The sequence below is a fragment of the Aquarana catesbeiana genome, linkage group LG03 (genome assembly GCF_042186555.1).
Source record: "Aquarana catesbeiana isolate 2022-GZ linkage group LG03, ASM4218655v1, whole genome shotgun sequence".
NCBI classification, from domain to species: Eukaryota; Metazoa; Chordata; class Amphibia; order Anura; family Ranidae; genus Aquarana; species Aquarana catesbeiana.
The window spans coordinates 712,903,167-712,926,358 of NC_133326.1; the positions used below are offsets into that span (position 1 = coordinate 712,903,167).

The following is a 23,192-nucleotide window of genomic DNA, read 5'->3' on the forward strand; positions in this document are numbered from 1 at the left end:
CTTTTCAGGTATGCAATTTTTTATACTTTACCATTTACTGTGCTTTATTGTTAGCCATATTTTTGTCTTCAGGTACAGCATTCACGACTTTGAGTGGTTATACCAAAATGATGCTTGCAGGTTTAGGTATCATCTTGGTATCATTCTTTTCAGCCAGCGGTCGGCTTTCATGTAAAAGCAATCCTAGCGGCTAATTAGCCTCTAGACTGCTTTTACAAGCAGTGGGAGAGAATGCCCCCCCCCCCCCATCGTCTTCCGCGCTTTTCTCTGGCTCTCCTGTCTCAACAGGGAACCTGAGAATGCAGCCGGTGATTCAGCCAGCTGACCATAGAGCTGATCAGAGACCAGAGTGGCTCCAAACATCTCTATGGCCTAAGAAACCGGAAGCTACGAGCATTTTATGACTTAGATTTCGCCGGATGTAAATAGCGCCATTGGGAAATTGGGGAAGCATTTTATCACACCGATCTTGGTGTGGTCAGATGCTTTGAGGGCAGAGGAGAAATCTAGGGTCTAATAGACCCCAATTTTTTCAAAAAAGAGTACCTGTCACTACCTATTGCTATCATAGGGGATATTTACATTCCCTGAGATAACAGTAAAAATGATTAAAAAAAAAAAAAATGAAAGGAACAGTTTTAAAATAAGATAAAAAAGCAAAAAAATAATAAAGAAAAAAAAAAAAAAAAAAAAAAAAGCACCCCTGTCCCCCCTGCTCTCGCGCTAAGGCGAACGCAAGCGTCGGTCTGGCGTCAAATGTAAACAGCAATTGCACCATGCATGTGAGGTATCACCGCGACGGTTAGATCGAGGGCAGTAATTTTAGCAGTAGACCTCCTCTGTAAATCTAAAGTGGTAACCTGTAAAGGCTTTTAAAGGCTTTTAAAAATGTATTTATTTTGTTGCCACTGCACGTTTGTGCGCATTTGTAAAGCATGTCATGTTTGGTATCCATGTACTCGGCCTAAGATCATCTTTTTTATTTCATCAAACATTTGGGCAATATAGTGTGTTTTAGTGCATTAAAATGTAAAAAAGTGTGTTTTTTCCCCAAAAAATGCGTTTGAAAAATCGCTGCGCAAATACTGTGTGAAAAAAAAAAATTAAACACCCACCATTTTAATCTGTAGGGCATTTGCTTTAAAAAAATATATAATGTGTGGGGGTTCAAAGTAATTTTCTTGCAAAAAAAAAAAATTTTTTCATGTAATCAAAAAGTGTCAGAAAGGGCTTTGTCTTCAAGTGGTTAGAAGAGTGGGTGATGTGTGACATAAGCTTCTAAATGTTGTGCATAAAATGCCAGGACAGTTCAAACCCCCCCCAAATGACCCCATTTTGGAAAGTAGACACCCCAAGCTATTTGCTGAGAGGCATGTCGAGTCCATGGAATATTTTATATTGTGACACAAGTTGCGGGAAAGAGACAAATTTTTTTTTTTTTTTTTTTTTTTTTGCACAAAGTTGTCACTAAATTATATATTGCTCAAACATGCCATGGGAATATGTGAAATTACACCCCAATATACATTCTGCTGCTTCTCCTGAGTACGGGGATACCACATGTGTGAGACTTTTTGGGAGCCTAGCCGCGTATGGGACCCCGAAAACCAAGCACCGCCTTCAGGCTTTCTAAGGGCGTAAATTTTTGATTTCACTCTTCACTGCCTATCACAGTCTCGGAGGCCATGGAATGCCCAGGTGGCACAAACCCCCCCCAAATGACCCCATTTTGGAAAGTAGACACCCAAAGCTATTTGCTGAGCGGTATAGTGAGTATTTTGCAGACCTCACTTTTTGTCACAAAGTTTTGAAAATTAAAAAAAGAAAAAAAAATTTTTTTTTTTGTCTTTCTTCATTTTCAAAAACAAATGAGAGCTGCAAAATACTCACCATGCCTCTCAGCAAATAGCTTGGGGTGTCTACTTTCCAAAATGGGGTCATTTGGGGGGGGTTTGTGCCACCTGGGCATTCCATGACCTCCGAAACTGTGATAGGCAGTGAAGAGTGAAATCAAAAATGTACACCCTTAGAAATCCTGAAGGCGGTGATTGGTTTTCAGGGTCCCGTACGCGGCTAGGCTCCTAAAAAGTCCCACACATGTGGTATCCCCATACTCAGGAGAAGCAGCAGAATGTATTTTGGGGTGCAATTCCACATATGCCCATGACCTGTGTGAGCAATATATCATTTAGTGACAACTTTGTGCAAAAAAAAAAAAATAAATAAATAAATTGTCACTTTCCCGCAACTTGTGTCAAAATATAAAATATTCCATGGACTCAACATGCCTCTCAGCAAATAGCTTGGGGTGTCTACTTTCCAAAATGGGGTCATTTGGGGGGGGTTTGTGCCATCTGGGCATTTTATGGCCTTCAAAACTGTGATAGGTAGTGAGGAGTAAAATCAAAAATGTACGCCCTTAGAAATCCTGAAGGCGGTGATTGGTTTTCGGGGCCCCGTATGCGGCTAGGCTCCCAAAAAGTCCCACACATGTGGTATCCCCATACTCAGGAGAAGCAGCTAAATGTATTTTGGGGTGCAATTCCACATATGCCCATGGCCTGTGTGAGCAATATATCATTTAGTGACAACTTTTTGTAATTTTTTTTTTTTTTTTTTGTCATTATTCAATCACTTGGGACAAAAAAAATGAATATTCAATGGGCTCAACATGCCTATCAGCAATTTCCTTGGGGTGTCTACTTTCCAAAATGGGGTCATTTGTGGGGGTTTTGTACTGCCCTGCCATTTTAGCACCTCAAGAAACGACATAGGCAGTCATAAATTAAAGGCTGTGTAAATTCCAGAAAATGTACCCTAGATTGTAGGCGCTATAACTTTTGCGCAAACCAATAAATATACACTTATTGACATTTTTTTTACCAAAGACATGTGGCCAAATACATTTTGGCCTAAATGTATGACTAAAATTGAGTTTATTGGATTTTTTTTAGAACAAAAAGTAGAAAATATCATTTTTTTTCAAAATTTTCGGTCTTTTTCCGTGTATAGCGCAAAAAATAAAAATGGCAGAGGTGATCAAATACCATCAAAAGAAAGCTCTATTTGTGGGAAGAAAAGGACGCAAATTTCGTTTGGTTACAGCATTGCATGACCGCGCAATTAGCAGTTAAAGCGACGCAGTGCCAATTTGTAAAAAGTGCTCTGGTCAGGAAGGGGGTAAATCCTTCCGGGGCTGAAGTGGTTAATGAGATGTTTTTAATTAATGAGATGTTTTTATGCTATTACGATGGCTTTTCCACCCTCCCGCTGAGTGCTTGTCTGGGGGCTATTTTAATGTCTATTTTAATAAATATTTGACTTTTATTGACACTTGTGCCCAACATCTTTGTGGGTATCATCAAAGTCCCTCCATTTTTCCCATTTTCTCCATTGTGGATTTTCCTTATGCTAATTTGGGGACTAACACCGAAGTCGTTTTTGAACACATCTACCCAATTGATGGATTAATATTATTATTTTTATGCTGGTTCACAAATAAATACTGCACCATGAGAATGTTTATTTTTTGTCAGTGGTGACTTATTACTATGGATGTGATCTGCTAAGTTGTACTTAGCATGTGAAATAAAGTTTTCTGGTCATGACCCATGCACCCGGATACATTGAGATAGAAGGTCCTTTGATTCAGATAGAGGTGGAAAGCGCGAGCTAATGATAACAACATACCTCTGATGACCTGGATCTAATCATATGCGATTTTTGCTGTTCTAGTCACTAGACAGCAACTATATCTGGTGAGTGGATTTTTCTGGCATTGGTGGAGGTTGCACTGGGTGATTGAGGGAATAGAGGAGGAAGATCACCTGAATCATATTACTTGATACTTCTTCACAAGATTTAGGGCTGGTTCACACTGGTCTGACATGGGCTCCGACTTTCAGTCGCATGACATTTCAAAAAACAATGGCTCCCTATGAGAGCCGTCTTAACTCGTCCGACTTGTGTTGGTCCGACTTTGAAAATGCTCCCTGCACTACTTTGGTCCATTCATTTTTCAGCCCATTAATTTGAGTGGAAGTCACATCCAAAATCTTAACTGATCCAACTTGTGGCATGCGACTTGTGCTCTAAGGATCTTGAGGGAGAACTCCACACCAAAATTAAATAATAAAAGTGGCCTGGGGTCCTTTTGCGTGCATATACGAGTGAGCACCCCACCTGAACCATACCAGGCCACATGCCCTTAACATGGGGGGGTGCTTTGGGGCAGGGGGGCTCTGCGCCCCCCTGCCCCAAAACACCTTGTCCCTATGTTGATGGGGACTAGGGCTTCTTCCCGAGAACCCTGGCCGTTGGTTGTTGGGGTCTGCGGGAGGGGGGATTATCGGAATCTGGATGCCCCCTTTAACAAGGGGGCCCCCAGATTCTGCCCCCCCCCATGCAAATAAGTATGGGGTACATTGTACCCCTACCCAGTTTTGGAAAATACCTTTATTAAAGTGGAGTTCCACCCAAAAAAAAAGTCATTAATGTGCATGAAATAATACAAAGTAAAACATTTGGAGAAATTTTTTTTTTTACTTACCTTTTTTCGGCTGTTGCTATGTGATCTCTTGAAATCTTACTTCTTCATCACCTTAGGCGCCTTACGTAACTTCCCTCGGCGCCTCCACTCGCTACTGCTCCTGGGAGATGTGTGTCATCATTTCCCAGAAGGCAGTGAGCAGCGCCGAGGTCTAGGTTGCCATAACAATGGGGCGGGCACTTCCGACACGGCTGCCCGTTGGTATGGCAACCTGTATACTTTACAGCGCCGCTACATTACTCCGCATGTGGGAGAACGGGGCGGTGCATGCTGGTCGCTCAGCTGTGCCATATCCCGGAACTTAATGCTTGTGGACTTCACATGCCCACAAGCAAAATGACAACGGCCAGCAATTAATTATATATATATATATATATATATAATATATTATATATTTCGGCTATTGAATGTGACATTTGGGGACAAATTTATCCGAAAACGTGAGTATTAAATAGCAATGTCATTAACTAATGAAATGGGTTTTTTTTAAAAATTAGTAAATGTAATTGAAACTCCACTTTAAAAATGAAGAATGTCCCCCATCGTAGCTCCAACGTGTGTTATTCCTTCAGTCTTCAACATGGGAGATCTGACCATGGACCAGATGGTCCCCGACCATCTCTATGACCCTCAGAGGCCAGAAGCGACGTCATGACATCACTTCCAGCGCCGGCAGATGTAAATACTGGCCTTTTTTTTTTTGCTGGGAAGCCCAGGATCTTTTTTTTTTGTTTTTTTTCTTTGTTTTAATGTTTTCCAGCATGGAGGAGAGACCTGAGGATCTGTAAAGAGGACCTGTTATGACTTAATAGGAATAAATGTGATAAAAAAAAAATTGAAGGGAAAGTATAAAAATAAAATAAACAATAATAAAAAAAACTAAATTTAAACCGCCCCCTGTCCTCTCGTGCTCGAACGCAGAAGTGAAAGCATATGTAGGTCGCACCTGCATATGTAATTGGCATTCAAACCCCACATGTGCAGTATCGCCGCAAACATTAGAGTGAGAGCAATAATTCTAACACAAGACCTCCTCTGTAACTCTAAACTGGTAACTTGTTAAAAAATTTTAAAGCGTCACCTATGGAGATTTTTAAGTACCTAAGTTTGGCGCCATTCTACGAATGAGCGACATATTTGGGGGTTCTGAGTAATTTTATAGCAAAAAAAATGATGATTTTTACATGTAGGAGATTTGAAATTGGCCGGGTATGGAAGTGGTAAGTCCACCTGAGCCCCTGTTCACGTCGGCACGATTTGACGGGCCTACTGCCGGCGATAGAAGTGTCCCAAGCAGTGCAGGGCCGACTTTGTGGCGCCGCACCGATTTCCAAAAGTAGTTCCTGCACTACTTTTGGTGACTTTGGGGGTGACTTCAATAGACATCTATGCATGAACCCGCACAGGTGTCTTTCAAGTCGCCTCCAAAATCGGACTGAAACGCGGCTTTGAAATCCTGCGTGTTTAGATGAAGTCGCACGATTTCAAAGCCGTGTTCAGTGTGAACGAGGGCTAAAAGGCAGGTTCACCAAGCAGACAATTAAAGGCTAAGTTTACCTTTGTTCACTTTTTGTTTTCTACATTTCAGCTCCTGTAAATAAATTTGTAAATATTAAAAAAAAAAAATGAATAAAACAACCAAAAGACATTATAGATTATCATTCAGCATTTTGTATTCGGGTAAAATGAAAATAAACAACGCAACAAGAAATTCCCCGGCTGTGACTTCCATTACACCTTTACTGAGGGGAATATGGAGGAGCCATTGCTGGATGTCTTCTGAAAATACAATTCTCCTGGCTGTCTGGGGACTCAGTATTTGGGGACACTGACCTGGAACAATCATGCCGATCAGGAAATCAGAGTTAAGTCAGAACTCCGAGTCTGAATACTTGTTCCGGGTTACTGACATGGAAAGTACAGAAGCCATTGGATCAGAATGACAGCCAGGGAACTAGTATTCTTTAGAAGTAGTTATCAATGGCGGCCACCATACTTCCTCCATACAGATTCCTATAATACAATTGTGTAGGATGCAGACAGGTTAGTGTGTGATGATATATTAGTAGTATGTGTCTCCTTTGTATGTCCTGTACATCCTGGGGAAGGTGAGAGCTCTATGCTGCTCTGTACACACACACCGAGTTATACCGCTCCTCTTCCTCTGCCCTTCCCCCAACCTGCTCTGTTGTCACCCTTCACCCCCCCCCCGATCTCCATGAGTCCTCCCAGTACAGATGGAGCTCATCACCCACCACCATCTACCAGACCTCACTTCTGTCCTTCCCACTTCTGTCCTTCCCTCTCCTAGATGTAGAGGTGACCACATCCTATCCCATCACAATGACCGCACTGCATTCTCTGTACTGATGGATCATCTCCACCCTCTGTGTCTGATCATGGCTGGACATAGCGCCACCATGAGGAGGAGGGGCAGAACATCGGGGGAAGGGAAATTGCTGATATAATATGGTAACTTCCTGTTTGGAAAATTAAAGTAGAACTAAAGGCAACACTTTTTTCAATTTTGGAGAGAGTAAGAGAGGGTTATATCTTTTGTCAACTGTTTATTGCCATCTGTGTTCCATTAGATAGATAGATAGATAGATAGATAGATAGATAGATAGATAGATAGATAGATAGATAGATAGATAGATAGAATCTATGACCAATAGAAAAAATCCCTTACTATGATTAGGCAGTTATTTAAACTAGTCACAGTGATCTATGATAGAGAGATGGAGAAACTGGAAATATATTTATCACAGAAAACACTGCAGGACTATTGGCTGAATATTCAACCAATCCCATCCTCCCTTCACCCATAATGTCACCAGTCTCTGGTTGAAGTTCTCACATGTACCGACTCCCCCCACAGATCTTTATACATCCTCCCCCTACCCATATCCCAGCATGGAGGGGCTCAGTGAAGGTGGTGGTGAAGGTGTGGAGATGTCGGATCGGGTCACACAGATCATAAAAGGAGATCCGTCCGGCCTCATAATCCAGAAATATCCTGACTCTGTTACTGGAGATATTGGAGGGTAAGCGGATCTCTTTATTGTCGTGTCTCACCCAACACGGATTACCATTTTTGTACAAACTCCAGGACTTCTTATTCCTTCCCATCCCTGTCTGGTCTCCACTCCTGTCTATACTGGGGTAACACATCCCGACTCTCCATCTATCTGATCCCCCAACATCCACTTCCCAGTAATGTCTTCCTGAGGAGAAACTTTGACTGCTCAACACCTGAACATAATCTTTAAATCTCTTTGGTGTTTCTGGACGATTCTGTTTTCTATCTGACCTGGATGAAGTTTTCCTGTCATCTGATATATGGAGATTATTATGTGCTGTGTTTACATCCAGTAATATGTCTGCAGCTCCCTGTATATAGAAGGATACATTTACCTCTGTTATTATATCAGATAATGTGTGTAATGTGTGTGATATCCCATCCACATCCAGACCCCCTCCATCATGGAGGAGCTTCTCATGTCTCTCTCTGTCCTCATTATCTCCATCCTCAGTATCACACAAGTCACCTGTGTCTGATTCCTGTAAGACAGTCAGTGGATCCGTCATGTTACACAGCTCCTCAATGTGACGTATCTTCCTGGACAGCTCCTCCTTCTTTATTTCCAGATCCCGGATGGAGATGGAGATCCGCTCTGCCCTCCCGGAGATTTCCCTCAGGATTCTCTTCTCCAGGTCTTCCAGACGTCTCCTGAGATCTCTAAACAGGTCAGTGACTCTCTCGGTGTCACCAGATGCTTTTTCTTCTACTTTTCTCCTGTGTTCCTGCAGGATCTGGACTCTTTCCTCCATCTCCTCTCTCTTTATCAGAAGGTTCTGCAGAACATTCCTCAGTGTCTCCTTCTTCTTCTCAGAAGCCTGATCCAGCATCTCCACCTGGTGTCCTCGATGTTCTCCAGCCAGAGTGCAGGACACACAGATACAGGTCTCATCCTCAGTGCAGTAATACTCCAGGATCTTCTTATGGACGGAGCATTTCCTGCTCTCCATGGACAAGGTGGGGTCACATAAGACGTGTTCTGGGGACTTTTTGTGGACTCTCAGGTGTTTATCACACAGAGAAACCTCACAGTGCAGACAGGATCTAACAGCAGGTACCGGAGAGTCCACACAGTAAGTACAGAAGACCCCGGACTCCTCTTGATCTGGCTGAGCAGACAGGAAATTCTCCACTATGTTACGTAGTGTTATGTTCCTCTGCAGTGCAGGCCGATCCGGAAACTTCTCTCTACATTCAGGACAGGAATATCCTCCAGACCCCTCCTGTGTATCCAGAACACGATCAATACAGACCCGGCAGAAGTTGTGACCACATCTCAGGTTTACTGGATCTGTATAAATGTTCAGACAGACGGAACATTCCAGCTCAGCTCCCAGGTTAGCAGACGCCATCGCTGACAGTAGAAGAGAAATGAAAGTGAAAATCTCTGACACCGGAGAAGAATGTAGTTGGGAGGGGTCACTTCCTCCTACACAGGACGAGGCTGATCCAGATCAGTATTAACCACTTTTTGAGATGTGTTGTTTACAAGTTAAATACAGTTTTTTTTTGCTAGAAAATTACTTAGAACCCCCGTAAACATTATACCTTTTTTTTGTCTAACACCCTAGAGAATAAAATGGCGGATGTTGCAATACTTTCTGTCACACCTTATTTGCGCAGTGGTCTTACAAGCGCACTTTTTTGGAAAAAGTACACTTTTTTTAATTAAGAACTAAGACAACAGTAATGATAGCCCAATTTTTTTTATATTGTGAAAGATAATGTTACAACGAGTAATTTGATACCCAACATGTCACACTTCAAAATTGCGCCCGCTCGTGGAATGGTGACAAACATTTACCCTTAAAAATCTCCAAAGGCGACGTTTAAAAAATTCTACAGGTTGCATGTTTAAGTTACAGAGGAGGTCTAATGCTAGAATTATTGGTCTCACTCTACCGATCGCGACGATACCTCACATGTGTGGTTTGAGCACTGTTTTCATATGTGGGCGCTGCTCACGTATGCGTTCGCTTCTGCATGCGAGCTCGGCGGGATGGGGCGCGTTTAAAAAAAAAAAAAATCTTATTTATTTTACCTTTTATTTTTTTATTTTTACACTGTTCTTTTTTTAAAAAAATTGTGTCACTTTTATTCCTATTACAAGGAATGTAAACATCCCTTGTAATAGAAAAAAAGCATGACAGGTCCTCTTAAATATGAGATCTGGGATTTAAAAAGACCTCAGATCTCATATTTACACTTAAATGCAATATAAAAAAAAAATTGTAATTTAAAAAAATAAATCGCCCTTTAAGAGCTATGGGCGGAAGTGACGTTTTGCATTGTTATGGAGACGGGTGGGGGCCATCTTCCCCTCACTCATCTCCATGCCCAGCAAGGGTAAAGAATCGATCGCCTCCGCCGCTGGCAATGGCACCGGAGCGCGACGGGAGGGGGGCCCTCTGCCGCCACCGATAAAAGTGATCTTGCGGCGATTCCGCCGCAGAGACCACTCTTATTGGAAACTGGGCCGCTGGCTTAAGAAGAGTATACCGGGGTTATGGCAGCTATCTGCTGCCATAACAACCATACCCTCTTAAAAGTAAGGACATATATCATCGTGTGGCAGTCCGGAAGTGGTTAAAGTTCTGAAAAGGAAGTTTTTTTTCCACAGTAGTAAAGATAATCAAACCTCCCAACTTTGAGAGAAAGAGGGAAAGATGGGTGTAAAGAAGAACACACTAAGGCCTCATGTACACTGCTGCTGGTAGATGGATGTTTAGGAGCAGTTGGCAGTTTTTTTCTACAGCCCCTGAACTCTCCTCTATGTTATCTTATCTGTCCATGTACACAGGGTCGTTTATAGTCCTTTCTAGGAAGTTGAGTTTAGAGGCATTTTTTGGAACGCAAAAAAAAGTGTTAAGAAGCTGAGTTTACAGGCATTTCAAGCGCCAAACACTTCTAAATACGGTAACTCGCGTTTAGCCACGTTTAGTTTACAGGCGTTTTTTTTTTTTTGGCTATTTTTTTAAGCGCTTCTGAGTTCAAACGCGGCAAAACGCAGCTATACACGGCATGTAAACGTGGCAAAACAAACGTTTTAAACGTGGGTTACTATCTGTCAAGTTAAATCATTCAGGAGAGGTTGTAAAAATGTCCCGTGTACATGAAGCCTAAGGCCCCTTGTACACTAGACGTTTAGTCCAAGTGTGTCCAATTCTGGGATATTAGTGTTCCCAGGAGCCACAGGTGCAGCATCTAGGCCGGCTTCCTGCAGCCTGTGGAAAGGCTGACATTAGGGTGACCACATTTCCAAACTGCCATTCAGGGACACCCCCCCCCCCTCCTTTCTTGAGGGACCTGTTTCATGGAACAAACTTTTGCCAATTACCAGGGGGTGGAGGCAACTGGCGGATGGGTGGTGGTGTGCGAGGTGGTATATAGTCTCGGGAGTTGACGGGGAATTTGGCAGCGGGTGGTTTGTCGGGCGAATGGCTGGTGTTGGCACTTTAATTATCCTGACACCATGCTTGATATGGTGTCAGGATGATCTAATCACATTATTCCTATTACTGCATTATAATATATAATGAAATAGTTCAACTCACCAGAATGCAGAATCAGTGGGAGCCCTGAGCGTGTCACTTGCCACCAGATGCAGGGTGTCCAATTTGTCCGCTGCAACATGGCAGTCCCGCTAGAAGTCGCTGTTTGTCACCATTACAAGTAGAAGAAAAATAAATAAAAATTCCATAAATGTTCCATGTAGATGCTATAAACATATAGGAGCAAACCAATCAATAGACGTTTATTGGGATTTTCTTACCACAAATATGTAGCAGAATACATATTGGCCTAAATTGATGAAGATTTTATTTTTTTCAATTTTTTTATTGGATGTTTTATAGCAGTAAAAAAAAATTTATTTTTTTTTCAAAATTGACGCTCTTTTTTGTTTATTGTGCAAAAAAATGAAAACCGCAGAGGTGATCAAATACCACCGAAAGAAAGTTCTGTTTGTGGGAACAAAAAGGATATCTTTTATTTTTATTTGGTTACAGCGTTGCATGACCGCGCAATTGTCAGTTCAAATAACGCAGTGACTTTTTGCAAAAATGGCCTGGTCATTAAGGAGGGGTAAATCTTTCGGAGAGCAAGTGGATAATAAGGACCGTTTCTTTAATGGACTGTCTATAACGTGGACCTTCTCTGTACATCGGGGACTGCTTACCAAACAGGGATTAGAACTACGATAGTTACACTTGGTAGAGGGACAGAAGACAATAAAAGGACAGAGGGGTTTGTTTATAAAACAGGGACTGTGACTATTAATCAGGGATAATGCCATACACAGTAGTGGGTGAAGGAGAGGGACTGGTCTCCAGGTCAGGGACTGTCCCTATTAATCAGGGATAATGCCATACACAGTAGTGGGTGAAGGAGAGGGACTGGTCTTCGGGTCAGGGACTGTCCCTATTAATCAGGGATAATGCCATACACAGTAGTGGGTGAAGGAGAGGGACTGGTCTCCAGGTCAGGGACTGTGACTATTAATCGGGGATAATGCCATACACAGTAGAGGGTGAAGGAGAGGGACTGGTCTCCAGGTCAGGGACTGTGACTATTAATCGGGGATAATGCCATACACAGTAGTGGGTGAAGGAGAGGGACTGGTCTCCAGGTCAGGGACTGTGACTATTAATCGGGGATAATGCCATACACAGTAGAGGGTGAAGGAGAGGGACTGGTCTCCAGGTCAGGGACTGTCCCTATTAATCAGGGATAATTCCATACACAGTAGTGGGTGAAGGAGAGGGACTGGTCTCCAGGTCAGGGACTGTCCCTATTAATCAGGGATAATGCCATACACAGTAGTGGGTGAAGGAGAGGGACTGGTCTCCAGGTCAGGGACTGTCCCTATTAATCAGGGATAATGCCATACACAGTAGTGGGTGAAGGAGAGGGACTGGTCTCCAGGTCAGGGACTGTCCCTATTAATCAGGGATAATGCCATACAAAGTAGTGGGTGAAGGAGAGGGACTGGTCTCCAGGTCAGGGACTGTCCCTATTAATCAGGGATAATGCCATACACAGTAGTGGGTGAAGGAGAGGGACTGGTCTCCAGGTCAGGGACTGTCCCTATTAATCAGGGATAATGCCATACACAGTAGTGGGTGAAGGAGAGGGACTGGTCTCCAGGTCAGGGACTGTCCCTATTAATCAGGGATAATGCCATACACAGTAGTGGGTGAAGGAGAGGGACTGGTCTTCGGGTCAGGGACTGTCCCTATTAATCAGGGATAATGCCATACACAGTAGTGGGTGAAGGAGAGGGACTGGTCTCCAGGTCAGGGACTGTGACTATTAATCGGGGATAATGCCATACACAGTAGAGGGTGAAGGAGAGGGACTGGTCTCCAGGTCAGGGACTGTGACTATTAATCGGGGATAATGCCATACACAGTAGTGGGTGAAGGAGAGGGACTGGTCTCCAGGTCAGGGACTGTGACTATTAATCGGGGATAATGCCATACACAGTAGAGGGTGAAGGAGAGGGACTGGTCTCCAGGTCAGGGACTGTCCCTATTAATCAGGGATAATTCCATACACAGTAGTGGGTGAAGGAGAGGGACTGGTCTCCAGGTCAGGGACTGTCCCTATTAATCAGGGATAATGCCATACACAGTAGTGGGTGAAGGAGAGGGACTGGTCTCCAGGTCAGGGACTGTCCCTATTAATCAGGGATAATGCCATACACAGTAGTGGGTGAAGGAGAGGGACTGGTCTCCAGGTCAGGGACTGTCCCTATTAATCAGGGATAATGCCATACAAAGTAGTGGGTGAAGGAGAGGGACTGGTCTCCAGGTCAGGGACTGTCCCTATTAATCAGGGATAATGCCATACACAGTAGTGGGTGAAGGAGAGGGACTGGTCTCCAGGTCAGGGACTGTCCCTATTAATCAGGGATAATGCCATACACAGTAGTGGGTGAAGGAGAGGGACTGGTCTCCAGGTCAGGGACTGTCCCTATTAATCGGGGATAATGCCATACACAGTAGTGGGTGAAGGAGAGGGACTGGTCTCCAGGTCAGGGACTGTCTCTCTGTGTACAGTGACATGCTGTGAGTGGGTGAGGGGTCTCTCTGCACACAGCCAGTTTTGTCCCATGTCTCAGTGTCGCACACATAGGCAGTAGACATGTACAAACACACTGACAGCTGTACATTGCCCTCTCCCTCCTGAGCACTGGTTTATGGTCCTCTCACAGTGATTTATGATTCTTCTAGGACGGCCCCCGCGGAGCATTTCAAGCTGGCAGGTCAGGGAGGGGGGAGGTGAAAAAATGGACTGACAAGGAGGCTCATCCATCTAACAGACAGCTTTATAGAACTTCTACAACTCCCTCTGACAATCCAGAGTGTCCCCAGCGATTCTCCTTATGGTGTGGGCAGAGGCTGGCGGCTCCCCCCCTACTAGAATAACACTCACTGTGCGATCGCACTGATCGGGGGACATCCCTGGTGTCCGCTGCTCTGTACTGTGATTGGTCAGGTGCCCAGTAGAGATCTCTATGGAGACTGGAAGTGCGGTAGCAGAGACTCTTCTTTGGGATGTCCTGAGTGGGGCCCCCACTGACACCTGGCCCAGATGCTGTGTCACTTGCCAGAGGATAAAGGAGGTGGGAGGTCATCCAGCGTGGTGGAGAGCACTAGGCGGGAAGGAGGAGGAAGTTAACTCCTCCTCCGCTTTGAGTGCTGAGAAGGGAGTCGCATCTATTACGTCACTGGTTGATACACGCCAGGCGGCTGTAGCAACCAGTGGCCAGTAGAGTATCAGGTGGAGGCGGAGTGAGCACTAGCGCTACAGCAGGGTTTGCTCACTCTGTCAGTATCATTCCGGACACTGTATTGTCCCGGAATGAAGGTGCCCGGGACAGACCTGCTAATTGTGGGATTGTCCCGGGCAATCCGGGACACGTGGGCACCCTATTATAAACCAAAGGATGAAACTATAAATCATAAACAATATACAATAAGAACATGTATATAAAAACTACGGACATTAAAAAATGCTGAAAACAGCAGCAACAAATACTGCAATCCCTACTGAACATTATCCATTGTTGATGAAGGAATTTATATCCCATTCAACATTCATTCCAAATGGAGTGAATGATTGGGCTTGATAAATCCACCTTGTTTCCAGTCTGAAAACCTCCTTTGGTTTATAACCAATTTTTTTTATATTTCTTGTACTGAGTTGCCCTGTATTTCTCTGTGTGAATTTGTTTATTATCTTATGTTGGTGTAATACTCGCTTTTCACCACAAGATGCCGCCGCTTCCTGAGTCCGTTTGTCCTACTTTTTATCTAAAAAATTTTTTTTTTGTCTCAGATTTACAGTCCTTTTGGTTGCTAATCACCTTTGAGTGACCGTTTTTAATATGTTTTTATAGCATATATATATACACATTACTAACAGTTTGTAATAAGAATTTTGTGTGATTTCTGGGTCTGAGATCCGGCCTGTGGAACGCACCTAATTTCCGTTTTTTATGGCCTGTCCCTATAAACAAGAGCCTCGCACACGCCCTGACCACGCCCCTGATGATGCAAGTTTATGACGAAACGTTGGGTGGAGATAAGGATGTGTGACGTAGGACGCTGACCGGGACCCGGCGGCCATTTTGTTGGTTGGAAACACAGGTTGTTTCCCCTTGCCTGTCATATTTGTCAACCATGTGAGTGTAACAGTTTTATCCTTAAATAAATTTTGTTTTCTGGATACCTGTGCAATGAGAGGTCTTCTTTCTTATATTTATGTGGATACTGGAGTTTATCAGTGGAATTCCATTCCATGGAGAAAGTTTTGGAGGTCTATATTTCCCTATTGAATGAGACGTTTTGATCTTCTGTGGAGTCGATTGATCTGTGGAGGAGGATTGCTGGGTTCATAACCTATACATGACGGTAAGAGTCAGTAGCATTGGGTGTTGGTGGTGGCTTTCCTATTTGTCCTCATCAGGATTGATTAACTAGAGGACTTCGATCGTCTTCAACCAATTTTTTATAAAAAGCAAAAAAAAAAAATCTGAGAAAAAACGAGGGAATCCCTGATCCCAGCGCTCAAAATGGATGAATAGTAGATATTTTTTACACTTATAAGCTGCTATTATAACTAATAAAACATGATATAGTAAATAATGAAATAAATATATCTTCCCACATGAGAAAATATTAACAGCGCTTTAGAAATGGATTTGCAACCATAAGTGTGATTAGTAGTAGTCAACAAGTAATATAAAAACCACAAAAAGTCCTAGTCCACCATCTCTGTGGAACATATAAGAAGACTAGTGCAGAAAGTCTTTAGTATAATAACCCATGCATGCATGTGATGGATTGCGGTCCACTCTTTGATTTATCCCCAGTGCATCTTTTGTTTGGCTCTATACCTTCACCATGTCACCTCATGAGAAACCCCTTTGTGTGTATGCTCACCAGAGGTCTAGATAAGATATGCCTGTAATATCTCTCCTGGGGTCAGTCGGCTCTGCTCCCGCTTGTCATGATCGATTTTGTGGTAGGGGTCAGGTCTGCCTGTGATATCTCTCCTCAGGGATGAACTGCTCTGCTCCCGCTGGTGTAGGTCAGTTCTCCGTGTTCGTTAGGTGTCATATAAGTAAAGAGAGGGGATGCTTGCCATAGTGTTATATTTTTTATTTAAAATTTACCAAACTCCCTGCTACAATGTTGCGCTTACCAGATAAAGTATAAAAAGCTCTTAGATTAAAACACAGCCTGTCCGTAAGAAACGTCAGCTCACCGCTGGATGGAAGAGTAAACGTCCCGCCCACTTGGGTCCCGGGATGACGTGTTCTAGGTCTGGCTGTTGGGTCACGTGGTCACGCCCTGACGCGTTTCGTCATTACATCTTTAAAGGGCGTGGCCACGCAACACGACCAATTCATTTAAATAGCTTAAGGAGGCGGGAACGTTCAGCGCCGTCATCACAGATATCATCCCCTCCCCGCCCTCTCCTATGTGGACAGTGCCGAGCTGACGCACAGCATCCCATCCATCCAACTATGGTTCTCTCTATAGCATTGTTATAATGAAAGCGAATACTATATGCATAAAAATACTATACACCTCGTATTAATTCTTTGAGATTATGTTATTACATTCTAAATTGTCTCCAACTAAGAATGAAATAAAAAAGGAATTATTAATGTAATGCTGTCATTCCGCATATATGTTATGTTTATATAGTGTATTAGAGACTCAAAAACTCTTCAAATAATCTTACCCTAATAAAATTATTGATCACAGTAGATCTTATGTTTGGATCTTTTGTCACGTAAATTTGTGAGGGACAGCCAATTATATCTGTATAGTGGTTCTGACTATTTACAGTCATTAATATCACTAGAACTTGCCTCGTCATTAATATTGCGTTTATATTTTTCCTTCAAATGGAGTTTATCGTCCAAAATTCATGAAAAAACATAAGCCAAAAAACTACCACATATGCGGATGCAAACAGAATCGCATCAAGTACAATAATACATTTACTCACGCAAGAAAACTCCTAAAAAAGATAAATATTACTATTTTTAAAAAATATTTAAAATTAAAAGTTACATGAAGCTAACAAAGCTAAAAACTTAACTAAAAAAACACTTCTACTACGGGGAACCTATAGAGGATACCTTTAATCTTTCGTACGCTGGGTTATACATGTGATAAAATACGAAAGTAAAAGTCATATAGAATGTATTGCCTTTAGTAGTTGCTTATAAAGCAATTCAGGTCCAGTTCTATGTTTAGTCCATTAGGACTAAGTGTGTTAGCCAGGAATATCCACTGAGATTCCCTTTTGGAAATTTCTCTTATCGTGTTGGCACCTCTCCATTTGGGGTGTAGTTTGTCTATGCCCCAAAATTTGAGGCCCAAGGGATTTCTATCATGTTTTTCCCTAAAATGTAGGGACACCCTATGTTCTTTGTATCCTATAGTGATATTATAAATATGCTCTGATACCCTTTTGCCCGATGTTCTTTTTGTGCGCCCGATATACATGAGGCCACACGGACATTCCAGGGCATACACTACGTGAGTAGACATACATGAGACGAATTCTCTAATTTGAAATTCTTTACCATTCTCTGTTGACACGAAGCTTGTTAGGCCTCTCAAATGAGTTGCTACTTGTTGGCACGATTTACATTTTCTGCAGGCATAAAAACCTGATCGGTCCCAAAACAGTTTAGTTCTGGTTGGGGGGTCGAGTACTTTTTTCACTACTTGGTCTCCAAATGAAGGGGTTTTCCTATATATAAATGGCAGGTTTTCTGGTAACACTTTACTCAGCACCTTATCCATACACAGTATGTTCCAGTGGTTCTTTATGATTGTCTCGATTTCACGATACTGTTCGTGAAAACCACTTATAAAACCCCATTCATGCTTGGAGTCCTGTCTACTTGCTTTAGGGACCAAACAAGAGTCCTGTGAATTGCGTCCTACCTCTGTAATTAGTTTGTCTAAGGGCTGGATCTTATAGCCTTTTTCTATGAAACATTGTTTAATAAGTTCTGCTTAGGTAAAATAATCAGCATCAGAGGTGCAGTTACGACGTACCCGCATAAATTGGCCCTTAGGTATATTCCTTAACCACTGCATGTGGTGTCCACTCTGTACGGGAATATAGCTATTGCGGTCTGTGCTCTTGAAATATGGTTTCGTATGAAGTTGGTTCTCACCTTTCCTTATCATGACATCCAGGTAATGTATCTGCTCTCGGCTCCAATTAAATTCCAATTTAATATTATTGGTATTACTATTGAGCCATTGGGAGTATTCAATTAGTGAGGATTCAGTGCCCTGCCGTATGATGAACAGGTCATCTATGTAGCGTTGGTAGAACACAAATTCTTTCCTCCTGTTTAAGTACACCCATTTGTCCTCCCATTCGCTCATAAATAAGTTCGCCAAACTTGGCGCAAACTTGGCGCCCATTGCAACGCCGGTCTTCTGGCTATAAAAATCCCCACACACCAGAAGTAATTGTGGGTTAAACAGTATTCCAGTATCATCCTTAAGAATTTCTTTTGGATGAAGGGAATGTCGTCCCTCTGGCTAAAGGCCCAGTTGAAAGACAAAAGCGCGTCATCATGCTGAATTATTGTATATAATGACGCCACATCGGCAGTCACCAGATATATTTCCTCGTCCTTAGAGAAGTATACGTTCTTAATCTTCTGCAAGAAGCTTGTAGTGTCTTTCAAATACGCTTTTGTAGTCACAACACTTGTCTGTAAGAAGTGGTCTAAATACTGGCCGACTCAACATGTTACTGAGTCTATGCCGTTCACAATAGGTCTGGCTGGAGGTCTCTCTGGATCTTTATGAATTTTGGGAACTGTATATATAGTTGGTATTCTATTAAAGCTGGGACATAAATATAATTTTTTTTTCTTTGTAAGGACTCGCATGTAAAATCCATAATCTACTAGATTGTGGAGGTCTTCCCTATACTTGTTGGTAGGGTCCTTCTTAAGTTGCTCATATGTGTTTTCATCTTTAAGCATATTAGAGAGTTGTGTGTGGTAATAGGTTTTATCCATAATCACCACTCCTCCTCCCTTATCCGCTGGACGAATGATAATGTCCTTTCTATTCTCCAGGGCTTTGATGCCTTCTGTTATATGCTTAGGGTTTAGAGTTTTGTTGGGTCTAACTTTGTCCAGATCTTTCAAGACTAGTTGTTTGAAAACCTCTATCTGATGGTTGGCTGTTTGTGGAGGGTTGAATAGCGATTTATTTTTGAGTCCGCTATCAACTCCCACTGTAGCTACTGCTTTCGTTGTTCTTAAATTATAGTTATTAGACAAAAAGTATTTCTTTATATTAAGTTTTCTGACATACTTGTGTACCAAGTTTTTATGATGAACTTTTATTTGTTTTTATTTTTCTAGCGCTGCACCTCTTATATGTTGTCTCATTGCAACCAGTAATTTAGTGTCAGCTGCTTTTTTCTTAGTTTATTTTTTCAAGCACAACAGATCTGTATTTTTATAGCTGTTTTGGGTTTTTATTGTTGCAGCTGAATAGCCATATATTAATAATGGATATATTTCAATTTAGAGCTTCACATGCCATTAATCCAGAGGGCATTTTCTGTGAAACTAATGGTCCCACTAATGACATTAGTGGCCTCTTTATGCGATTTAAAAACCTGGTTACCACTGGGCTCCATACAAATTGGGACATTGGGCTGTTTTTGAGCAATATCTTGCAGACAAAATGGTCCCAAGGAGCCTACGGTGGGATGTCACTCCTTTCAGTGACATTTTAGATACCACAGAATGGTTCCAGTTTTTTAATCAAGCTGGTTTAAATCTCATTCAGTTTTTGTTGGCCAAGAAACATCAGAAACTCATCAAGGTTGGTGAGCAGATCTGTAGCCTCAGAGAAAAACTGAATCCCTACAAGGGGAAACATCTGGAAAAGGAGGAGGTAGAACAGAAAACTAAAAAGAAGAAAAAATATCTTAGAGATGTCTCCGACTACAAAAATAAGGGAGTCTTTAAATGGCAAACTAAGGATATTGTGAGTGGAAATCCTTCTCCTACAGAGGGAGCAGTGGGGGGGGGGGGGGGGGGGGGTTGCTGACTTCTCAGGGCCTTGCTCCAAATGTTCCCCTGGTACACCCTGGCCCTAGCCAGCCTCAACCTCCAAGGCCCACTAGGGGTGACTTTCAGGGCAGAGGGGGGGGGAGCATAACAGATGTCCCATACCCCTTTCCCCACTGCTGTCCACAATCATTTTGGACCTTTGGGGAGTAGGGATAGTCCCTATAGGGATGATAGATTTATCACTGAGCACCCTAATAATTGGACTCCCCAAAATCAACCACAGCACAGGTATTCACCGAGAACCCCCTTAGGTGGTAATTGGGGGCAACAACAGAATCACCCCTCTGATTATATTAAGGGAGGGAGAGTAGGTCCAGTAGAAGGACATTATAATAGTCATTTTTTTCCCGGGGCCCACAACAACAAAAGAGGCATAAAACTAAAAAGGGGTTTCATAGGGGGAGGAGGATCCACTCTAAACAGGAGGCGTGTATAAAGGACTCTGGCCTCTTTAATATAAGTAAAGCAATTTTGTCCACCGAAGAGAAAAATGTTTTGAATCATGGCCTTAAATTTGCACCTTCCAGAGCTTTAAACAAATTTGAAACGTTTATTGACGTTCAAAATTTCATTCGCAAGGTCAATATTCAACGTTACATGGTCTTGAATCCATACCGCTCTAACCTGGCGGTTTCAGTTGATATGAGGGATTCTAATTTATCTAATGCCTCATTGTTCAATCCTCCGAGCCATTTGGCTCCATCAATCTCTAAATAAGGATTTACATGCATTACAGATTAAGAAAAATAGGAGAGAGTACACTTTTAAAAAGGAATTGGAGCTTCTCAAAGAAAGGAATGACATCATTGTACGCCCCGCTGAAAAGAGCGGCGGGATAGTCATACTTGATAGGGATGCTTACAATACTGAAATGCTAAGGCTGCTCTCCCACCGGATAACGTATGTTCCCCTGAAGGAGAATCCTACTTCCAATTATAACAAAGAGTTGGTGGCATTGGTAGAAGAGGGATACCAACAGAGGATCATTTCCAAAAAGGAGAAAGCTTTTCTTATTCCAATGGCACCTAGGATACCGGTAATATATTACCTGCCCAAAGTGCATAAGGATCCAATTTGCCCCCCTGGGAGGCCAATCATTAGCGGTATCGATTCGATTACTTCCAGTGTGGGCAAACATGTGGATCACTTTTTGCAACCTCTGGTTACTATTACTCCATCGTATTTGAGGGATTCCACGCAGGTCATTAATGCGCTTAAGCATGTGGAATGGAAGGAGAGCTATATTTTTGTCACAGCAGATGTCTCCACCTTATATACGGTAATTTCGCACCAACATGGAAGAGAAGCAGTAAAACATTTTTTTTTTCATCAAACAAAGTTTTATTAAGCAAAGACAGTGCATATAAATACACAGTAATACTAATATATATATACATAAAATGCATATTAAACAAGGAAAGTATACATTGTTAATATAGTCAATATTAGGAGTAATATATGCTAATGTAGAAATAAATGTAAACAACTATGAAATACTATCATTATAATGTGTAATATTATCTCCCTCCCCCCCACCCACGTTTACAGATATTTTGTTTAATTTCATTTTATTTTAGTACACGTGGTGTATATATGCATAATGTGACGTTCTCATATGTGTTACATACCTTTAAGTCTATAGGGGATGTATTGTGTACAGTACAGACGTGACCATTTTGGGAGAACAACATGAACCATGGTGTCTTTTGATTTATACTTTCTCTGTATGTATCTGGAATAGGGTTTTAGTTACAGAGATCTAAGTGTTGTATTACTGAGCGAGTTTATAATTAAGTACAAGTTTCAGGTTCTTGCAACCATCGATCCCAAATTTTGTTGTATTTTGTCGGACAACCTCTATTAATGTAAATATGTTTTTTGTATGGCAAGGTTGCGTTAACTTCTGTTTTCCCCTCCGCCACACTGGGGGGGGGGGGGTGGTCTCATCCACTTTCTTGCAATAATTTTTCTGACAGAGAATAGAGTTTCATGTAGGAATACCTTGGTAAAATTGTCTACTGTGTCTGGAAATATCCCTAGGAGACATTGTTTTGGTTCTAACGCTATTGGGGAGCCCATGGTCGTGTAGAAATGTTATGACCTGTTTCCAAAGTTGTTGAATCTTGGAGCATGTCCATATTAAATGAAAGAACGTGCCTGTTTCTTGGCCACACAACGGGCATAGAGTAGACTGATTACGCTTATATCTGGCTACTCGAATTGGGGTAAGGTATGTTCTATGTGTTATGTAAATCTGAGAGAGTCTGTCCGAGAGTTTTGGTGATACTGCTTTGCATGTCTCGAGGGCTTCCTCCCACTCCTCATTTTCCATCAGGCCCACCTCTCTCTCCCAGCGAGGCTTCAAATCAAACGCTATTTTTGACGAAGTGGGAGTTAGAAGCATATTATAAAATGTGGATATTAGTCCACGTGGGTCTGTACTTTTAACAATGGCCATAACGGGATGAAGAGTGGGCGAAGCCTCAGCCTGTAAGAATTGTGATTGGGTCGCATGTCTTACTTGCAGGTATCTGAAGAACATGAAATTTGGAAGAGAAAATTCCTCTTTGAGTATGTTGTAAGTTTTGAGGGTTCCATTGAATAGCAGATGATGTATATAGTAAATTCCCCTAGACTCCCACAACTCCGAGTCCGGTATGTTTATAAATTCTGACATATCTCTATTGTGCCATATCGGTGTATGGTCATGCAGTCTTGGTATTCCTAATTTAGTGGAGGCAAGGTCCCAAATACGTCTGTAATGGTATAACAAGGACTTCTTGTCTCCCCCCATTTCAGTATTCCTGGATCCCGCCGATATTGCGTAGAGGGAATCGCCTGTAAGTTGCACTCTTTTGGAGCAAAGAAGGGTCAGGAAGCGTACGTTATCTGTCTTGTCTATGTGAAATAGTTGTGAT

General features: G+C 42.3%; 1 protein-coding gene across 1 annotated transcript in view; it reads right to left on the reverse strand.

The window, feature by feature from the left end:
• Nucleotides 1-6,197: 6,197 nt before the first annotated feature.
• The window catches only part of LOC141134356 (uncharacterized), a 51,782-nt gene continuing 34,787 nt past the window's right edge, over nt 6,198-23,192 (reverse strand). The window contains 4 exon segments of the mRNA XM_073623924.1: nt 6,198-9,072; nt 18,340-18,715; nt 19,090-19,447; nt 20,899-20,983. Of these exon segments, the coding sequence (XP_073480025.1) occupies nt 7,403-9,072; nt 18,340-18,715; nt 19,090-19,447; nt 20,899-20,983 (2,489 nt within the window). The 3' untranslated portion in view covers nt 6,198-7,402.